This window comes from Chaetura pelagica, unplaced genomic scaffold (genome assembly GCF_000747805.2).
Source record: "Chaetura pelagica isolate M959 unplaced genomic scaffold, ChaPel_1.0 scaffold301, whole genome shotgun sequence".
Lineage (NCBI taxonomy): Eukaryota > Metazoa > Chordata > Aves > Apodiformes > Apodidae > Chaetura > Chaetura pelagica.
The window spans coordinates 193,627-201,658 of record NW_009952150.1 but is presented as its reverse complement, the minus strand read 5'-3'; the positions used below and the strand labels follow the sequence as shown (position 1 = coordinate 201,658).

General features: G+C 55.2%; 2 protein-coding genes across 2 annotated transcripts in view; one reads left to right on the top strand and one right to left on the bottom strand.

Moving 5' to 3' along the window:
* Nucleotides 1-1,459, top strand: part of LOC104396651 (transmembrane protein 17B-like) — a 1,775-nt gene extending 316 nt beyond the window's left edge. Inside the window, exons 2-4 of the mRNA XM_010006513.1 lie at nucleotides 95-198; nucleotides 669-782; nucleotides 1,178-1,459. Of these exons, the coding sequence (XP_010004815.1) occupies nucleotides 95-198; nucleotides 669-782; nucleotides 1,178-1,459 (500 nt within the window). The remainder of the gene's footprint in view (nucleotides 1-94; nucleotides 199-668; nucleotides 783-1,177) is intronic.
* Nucleotides 1,460-1,578: 119 nt separating this feature from the next.
* The window catches only part of SLC7A4 (solute carrier family 7, member 4), a 30,508-nt gene continuing 24,054 nt past the window's right edge, over nucleotides 1,579-8,032 (bottom strand). Inside the window, exons 9-16 of the mRNA XM_010006501.1 lie at nucleotides 7,670-7,763; nucleotides 6,155-6,296; nucleotides 5,853-5,962; nucleotides 5,259-5,352; nucleotides 4,099-4,164; nucleotides 3,237-3,314; nucleotides 2,447-2,462; nucleotides 1,579-1,637 (exon numbers count right to left, since the gene is read on the bottom strand). Coding sequence (XP_010004803.1) covers nucleotides 1,579-1,637; nucleotides 2,447-2,462; nucleotides 3,237-3,314; nucleotides 4,099-4,164; nucleotides 5,259-5,352; nucleotides 5,853-5,962; nucleotides 6,155-6,296; nucleotides 7,670-7,763 — 659 coding nt within the window. The remainder of the gene's footprint in view (nucleotides 1,638-2,446; nucleotides 2,463-3,236; nucleotides 3,315-4,098; nucleotides 4,165-5,258; nucleotides 5,353-5,852; nucleotides 5,963-6,154; nucleotides 6,297-7,669; nucleotides 7,764-8,032) is intronic.

Genomic DNA, 8,032 nt, shown 5'->3' with positions numbered 1-8,032 from the left:
GCTGGGACCTTTGCTTGCCCTTCTGCCATCTGTGAGGCTCGGGCTTGCCCTGGGGGTGCTGGGTAGCCCTGCCCACCCTGCCTGCTCTACCTAGCCCACGAAGTGCTGGCCAGCCTGCCCCTCCAGATGATGCTGTACTTTAATGCCTACTACTTCCCAGTCTGGTGTCTGGCCCAGGGGATGATGCTGCAGCTGAAGGTACTGTCCTGTGGGGCATGCGGTGGGGGGTGACCCTGCTCCTGGGTGTGCAAGGGCCATGCTGAGTTGGGGAAGGGGGGAGACCCTCTTCAGAGTTAATGTGTGCCCCCCTCCCAGACATGAGCAAAACACCTCCTCTCCTGCTCCCAGAAATAAAAACTGTGAGAAAAAACACCAAACTTTCTAGGCAGGGAAGGTTAAGCTGGGAGGGCAGAGTGAGCAGGACTGGGCACCAGCACAGGTGAGAGCTGGCAGACCATGGGGAGGAGGGCATGGGGAGCTGGGCACAGGACACATAGCTTGGGGAACTGGGCACAGGGAGCTGGGCAAGGGCATAGTGGCCAGGGCAAAGGGGACAAGGAGGTGGGCACAGGAAGCTGGGCATGGAGTACAAGGGATGGTGGACAGGGGATGGGAAACTGGGCATAGGGCATGAGGCTGGCTGGCACAAGGCCATGCTACCATTACAGTACCACCTGCTGCCCCAGCACTACCAGTTCCTGCTGGTCACGGCCTTCCTCATCCTCTCACTGGCTGAGGGCTCCCGTCTCTACCTGGGCTATGTGGGAAACCTGCAGGAGAAGGTAAGCACTCTGCCTCCACCCTGGCCTCCAGCCCCCTGTGCTCAGTGTGGCTCTGCTGCCAGAGCTGTGGCGATCCTGGATGTCTCCTCACCCAGAACCTGAGGGCCCGTCACCACATGTTCCTTCTGGAGTCCTGCCTGGAGGTGACCTGGGAAAGAATTGCAGGTGCAGGCAGCACCTGCAGGCAGGGGGTGAAGGGAACCCAAACCTTCTCCTCCCTGTGCTGCAGGTGTGATGCTCCAGCACTTGGCAGCATCCAGCCACATCCAGGCACAGCTCCACATGGCCAGGACATCCCCGGTACCCAGGTGCCGAAGCCAGCAGAATGCCTGAGGCAGGAAGCACCTGGGCAGAGAGGGCCCACCCAGCTCCCTGCTAGCCTCTTCTTCCCACAGGTGCCCGAGCTGGCTGGGTTCCTCCTCCTCTCCTTCCTGATCCAGCTCCCACTCCTGCTCTTACTGCTGACAGACCACAACATCATTTGCCTGCCCCTGGAGATGATCATGAACAGCCTTCTCCTGGCCTTCCTTCTTGCCGAGATTGCAGCTGCCTTCCTTGCTCTGAAGACCATGACCAAGCAGCTGGCAGCACAGTTCTGCCTGCGGCAGATCCAGGGAGGTGACAGGGGCCAGCCGAGGCAGGGGGACAGAGAGGGGCAGGCAGCTGATGAGGGGTGATGCTGCAGGACCCCTCCAGCCCACAGTCAGTCCCATTAAACGCCAGAGCATTAACCAGGGCCTGGGCCCCTTGCTGTGCCTCCACACACTGTTTGGGAGCCAGGTGGCTTGTGGGGTTCTCAGAGCACTCCACAGGCATGGATCTGGTTGGTCCAGGCCCTGCACCAGGCTGACAGCCCTGGAAGGTGGAAGCACAGGGTTCAGCACCTCCAAAATGCTCAGGCTCACCCTAGGGCTGCACTTGTCCTGACTGAGCATCAGCCCTGGCAGGAGGCAGGAACCAGGGGCACAGGAGCCACTGTACCCCCTGCAAGTACCAGCCTGGGGCTGCTGCCTCCAGCTCGGTTCATAAACCCTCCCTCAGCAGAGCTGAAATAAGAGCAGGGACAGGGACACACACGACCCAGCCCTGCTGATCCCTGGAGAGAGCCCAACGATCTGGGGGGGCTCCTGTGAAGCCATCCCAGCTGGAAGTGTGCAGGGTGTTGCAAGGTGCAAGAGTGGCACCAGGAAACCTTCACGGCCACTCCCAGGGCCAGAGACAGCACAGAGCCACCTCCCTCTTTCTGGACAGCTTTATTTTGTTGCATCCCAGTTTTTCACAGGAAATCAAGGCCCACAGCCATAAGCGCAAAGTGCTTTAAGCCTCTGATGCTAAGCGTGGTCCAGCCGCTTTCCAGTAAGCTCCAGTTCCCAAAGGAGCTCCACAGCACAGCTCTGGTCCATCACTGGCTGGTGGGTGGGAGCTGTACGTGGGGTGGCTTTGTGCTCCAGGAGCCAATTTCCGCTGATGCCAGTGTTCCTCCAGGAAGGGCAGACCCCTAGCCCAAACAGCACACACTCAGGCCAGAACTGTGCCACTTCCACCTGGACCACAGCCATCTCCCCAGCCATGCCCCCATCCCACCTACCTGGAGGTTGCTCCAGAGTGAAGGATGCTTGTGGTGGAGCATTCCCAATGTCCCTAAGCTGCAGCCTCTGTCTTACCTTCAGGGGGTTTTGCCTGTGAAATTAACAGGGGCATCTTAGTACATCAGAGACAAGATGATGGCCCAGGCAGGTGGTCCTGCTCTGCTCTGCTCAGTCCCATGTAACCAGATTCATTGGTTGAGACCCTCACTCATGATTTGAGATCAGGTATTAGGAACAACCTTTTTCCCTCAGCAGATCAATGCAGCCCTTTGAGCAGTTCACCAGGAGCTGGAGGATGTCTGCTCTCAGAGGACTGGGCCAGATAAAGATGACCCAAGCTGGGGCTGGCAGCTCTCCTGCTCTTCTGGGGTCTCCCTGCCATCCACCAGTTGAGCAGGTCTGACCAGTACCAAAGTGGGATATTGCATGGCAAGAAAACCTGTCACTGAACTGCAGTGTCAGCACTGACCCAGTGCCAGGGTGCTCTGGAGAGCTGCCCTCTCCCCATGTGGAGTTTGGTCACATTCAGTTTGGAAGAGTGTGAATAAATATGGAGCTGGGTCAGGTTTCTGCAGTAGGGTCCCCTCAGGGACTCCTTGTCCAAGAGGTAAAGCTTTCCCTGCACTCCAGGCACCAGCCAGCTCCCTCTCTTACCCTTGCCACCTCTTGGCACAGAACTTGTAGAGTTTCATCTCTGCCAGGCTCAATTCAAACCAGCCACCAATCCCAAGAGCTGAAGACTAAGAACTGCTCCCCTGGGGTTTTCCCAGATATTGTTAATTCAGTCTTAATTAAGGGGTGGAAAATAATTACATCTGCTCGCAAAACTCCACTCCTCAGCTCTCCAAAGTGGCCCCATCCTTACCTCCTCAAACTTCTCCTTCCAATACAAGTCAGCCTTTGTGTCCAGGTAGAGTAGAACCAGGTCACAGATCACCGTGGCCTGGAGACAGACAAAGGCCATGGGCAGTCAGCAGTGAAGCTTCTTGCAGGAGCACCAGACCCCTGCCCTGGCTTCCACCCAGCCCTGCTGCTGTGGGACCAACTCCAACACCTGGCCAGGGGTCAGCAAGCCTGACTTGCCTCCAGCCCGGGCCATCCAGACAGTTTCACCAGGTCCTCTTTGACCCAACCTGCTCCCATGAGCTGCACAGGAGTTTAGATGCGGTCATCTGGACTGAAATGCACAGCTACAGGGCAAGGGGCTGGTCCAGCTACCATCATAGCCACATAAAGGGCTGGGATGAGCACATCTGGGAGGAAAGAGGGAGCTGGTGGGGGATCCCAGGGTTCCTGTTACTCTGTTGAAGGGGTAGAGCCATGGAAGAGCTCTACAAGGTGCTGCCCCACCTCGATGAGCACACTGCCGTGTCCATGCTAGAGCTGGACGCAGCTCCTTTCAGAGTTAGGGGAGGAACAGAGCAGAGCTGCTCTCTCCTGCTGGAACAGCCCAGCCAGCAGTGCCCCAGCAGTGCACCTTCCCAGGGCCAACACAAACCCTGGCATCCATGAGATGTGCCCAACAGTGCCCAGGATCCTTGATCCAGAAGTCATTACTGCCAACAACCACAAAGAGGAAAACAGGAGCTAACTCCCAGCCAGACCTTCTCCCCCCTGTGTGGCAGGTGCCCAGGATGCCTTCTGCACAGGCAAGGAGGGGAGATGGCAGGGGAGTGGTAAATCTCAACCCATTGATTGGAGGAAAAGAGTGTATCTGGAGTACTCACAGCACCAAAGAAGGCGATGCCGGTGCCAAAGCTCACAGCAGTAGGAATTATGCTGAACTTCCCAGCCTGGTGAGAAACAGTGAGTGGAGGGGGAGGACAGTGGGTGAAGAGTGGTCAAAGGGCTGTGGGACAAGCCCCGTTGGGCAGCATGCTTAAAGCCAGAAAGGTGCTGGAGGAAACTGTGGTCATTCCTCTGTGCCCAGCTGGAGGAACCTGACTGCTATTGCCTTGACTCAAACCCCTTCATCTGTCAAAGAAGGGACCAAGGAAGCTCATGACTCAATGGCATCAGAGGTTACTGTGACTGCCCTGCTCCTGCAGGTGTGGCACGGAGCCTCCCTCTCGCTGTGGGATCCCAGCAGCTGCCACCCACAGCACTACATCCAAGCAACCAGCAAACACAGTCCTGATGTGATGTGTCCCTCTCTGCTCAAAGGAGTCTGGTATCTCCGAGGAAAGAGAGTTTCAGGTTCCTTTCTCCTGGCTATAGTCTCCTGCTCCACACCTCTGGAGCTGATCTCCCTGCCCAGAAGTGGCACACCCTGTCCTGAACTGAGTGCTTTGCTTCCTTCAGGGAAAAGGGCCCCTGCTAAGCATAACAGACCAGCTGTGGACATCTCATGTGATGACAAACACTTTCAGCACAGGCTCCACCTTCCACAGTTCAGTACTGAGTTTGTCAGTGATGCTGCACGGAGTAGCATCAGCCATGATCATGCCCATGTTTTTTCTCCCCAAGGGTACAATTAATCAAGAAGGGATTAATTGTCCAGGTTTAGAAAAGTTCAAGTTGATTTTTGCCAGGGTTCTCCCAGCACGAGCCCCTTAGAGATGCCCAAAGACCATCCACTCAGACAAGCTCACCTTGCCTACAGGGCCCAGCACTTGACATCACCCATGTCAGATCCTCACTGAGGGAAGCCTCCCCTCTCAGTGCATTACCAAGAACTTCCTCTTCAAAAGGGTGAGACCATTTTTTTCTGCTCTGCTTGGAAAACTTTGGAAAGAGGTGAAGAGCTCACCAGTGTGGGGAGAAGCAACACCAGCAGGAAGGTGTGGGGCTGGCTGCTGAAGAGAGCAGCAGGGAGCAGTGTGAGGAGCCAGCCCCAGTGACGAGGCAGCCAGAACTTTGCACGTGGGGTCTGCAGAGGAGACGGTACCTGGCCGTGCACGGAGATGTCAAAGCGAATGCCGTAGAGCTTCAGCAGGTTCCTGTAGAGCTGCCGCTGGGAGTCCCAGTAGTAGGAGGCAGTTCTGCAGGAGACATTGGACATAGCTCAGAAAGCTATGGCAGGTCTGTGCAGGCAGTGAGGGCAGATAGTTGCCAGTGCTGTATAATTACTGAGGCTACCACGTGCCTGTGCAGTGTCCTCCAGCAGGTTGTGACACAGGTGATGCACATGATGCAAGGACTTGGCACTGGCAGGGGGAGCATCGGTGTCTGCTCAGCACCCAGACTGCAGGGACGAGGAGTGCGCAGCTCCCAGTGCCTCCAGTTCAGGGTCAGCACAGGGTGGTCAGCCACAGGACCCTGCCCTCAGGCAGGCGATGTCTTGCACAGCTCCACACAGGGCAGAGCTACAAGGTGCAGGAACTACCAGGGCAACCCAGTCCTGAGAGGACCCATGCTGGGTGACCACATCCCGCTGTCCCTGCTGCTCCATTAAGACCGTCGACAAGGAACACTGAGATCTCTAGCCATTGCCATGTGCTCAGCCCACAGGCCCCTGTGGTCACTGTCCCAGCACCCTCACCTGAAATTGTACTTCCTATTCTGCAGGCTGAAGGAGTACTGAGGCAGGCACTGAGCAGCAGAGCAATCCAGGTCACAGTCCCACCTGATGCGAACTCCGATGCTGCCCCCCTGCAAAACACATTTTATGGCAGGAGAAGCAGAGGATCAGAGACCTGCCAAGTTCTTTGCTGTTCAGACACTTACAGATCACACATTCCCTTAGCATTTCAGGTGTGAGTCCCGCCCCTCACCCCCTGCCCACATCCTTGGGGAACTCAGTTCTCCTCCATACTTTTAAAAAAAAAAAAAAAAAAAAAGTACCAGCAGAGCAAGGTCTCCAAAGGTCTCTCCAGCCGCCTCCACCATGTCACGGACACGGAAGACAGGGCAGGAAGGGTGGAAGATTGGATCATACGTGCAGGTCTTGAAATAGATGGGGTCATTGGTTTGCAACGTATTGCACCTGAGACAGCAGAGTGGACAGAGCTGTCAGGGATAGAGTGAGGTTGGGAGGTCAGGGAACGTTGCTGCAGGACTGAAGGAAACCCTCCCCATGGTGTGGGACCACCAATGCTCCTGCTTCAGCATGAGATAGTTACTGCCTCACCTAAAGCCTCAGTTGGAAAGAGGATGGAGGGAAAGCAGCTCAGAGAATTCACACGTGGAATTACCATCCTTTACGTCACCTGGCATGGTCCTTCCCCTCCCAGCTCCTCTCCTCCACCTCTCTAAAGTAACGTTTGTGCCTCTCAAGTGACTTCATAAAGTAACAAGTGACACAACAAGAGGAAATCGCCTTACATCGTTCTGGGGAGGCTTAAATTGGAGAATCGGAATCATTTCTTCATGGAAAGGGTTGTCAGGCCCTGGCACAGGCTGCCCAGGGAACTGGTGGAGACTCCACCCTTGGAGGGATTTGTAAGCTGTGTTGACATGGTGCTGAGGTACATGGTTTAATGGTGGTCTTGGCAGTGCTTGGTTAATGGTTGGACTCAATGATCTTAAAGATCTTTTCTAACCACAAGGGTTTGATGATTCTCCTTTCTTCCCCTGCATCCAGCTCTAACCACTGAGAGAGGCACTGACCCAGCTGCCCCAGGCCATGTCTTCTCCATGCTGGAGTGAGGCAGCACAGCCAGCACACATGGGGCTGTGAGACCCGTGCAGCCCTTCATTGGGCCTCTATCCAACCACTTTGCAGGGACTAACCTGCAAAAATCTATATACAGGGTAAAATGAGACCTTGGGAATGACTGGCCTTGTCCAGCTCTGTCTGTGGTGATCTAGACAGGCAGGCTCTGCCACCAGTCCCTCCCTGAGGACTCCCATCTCACTGCTCTTACACCTGCACACCAGGTGCCACTGGAGCTACTTGCGTTCCCCTGAGCACACCATCCTGAACCATAACTGCCCATCAGCGCGGGGGCTGACGTGGCTGCCCGCACAGTCCAGCTGAAGGACCATCATACTTACTTGGAGAAGTTAAATTTGGTGAAGTGGACAGTATTTTTTATAAAAAGAGTGAAATTCTCTGCCTCAGCCAGAAGAGGTTTCCTGGAAAACAGCCATCAATTAACTCAAATTTTGTACCACAGCAAAGGCACATCCCCACTCCCCTTGCTCTGCAGTCTCTTTCATGACCCCGGGACTTTGGCTACAATCAACAGTTGCAAGAAATGCTCTTCATGGTGTTTTCTGGGCTTAACTGATCAGTAGGTCAATGTCAAAGATCTCCCTGCCCCTCTGGCAAGTAAGACCAGGCCTCTGGTTGCACAGAGGACAGAGGGAAGGAATCTAAGCTCTGAAAGCCTGCTGTCTCCTCATCCTGTGCCTCACCTGGGCAGGGTGCTGTTCTCCACAGGACACCAGCCATAGATCTCACAGGTGGAATGGGAAGCATTGAACATCACACATTTCCCAGTTTTTATCCCTGGAAATCAGACAATGTATGTCAGTTACTATTTCTTTTCAAAATGTCTTCTCCACAACTCCCCTCCTGCACTAGTGCCCTGGCCACAGGCTTCTTCTGGCCTTCTCAAAACCTGTGCCACAGACACAACCCTGGGACAATCAAATACAACATCTTCAGTGTTTTCTCCCCCAAAACAACTGGTCCTTGAAACCTTCCCTTGAGGCTGAACACCAGGAGCTGTTTTACAAAGAAGCCTTTGCCACTGCCAGGGCCTGACTGCCCAGTGC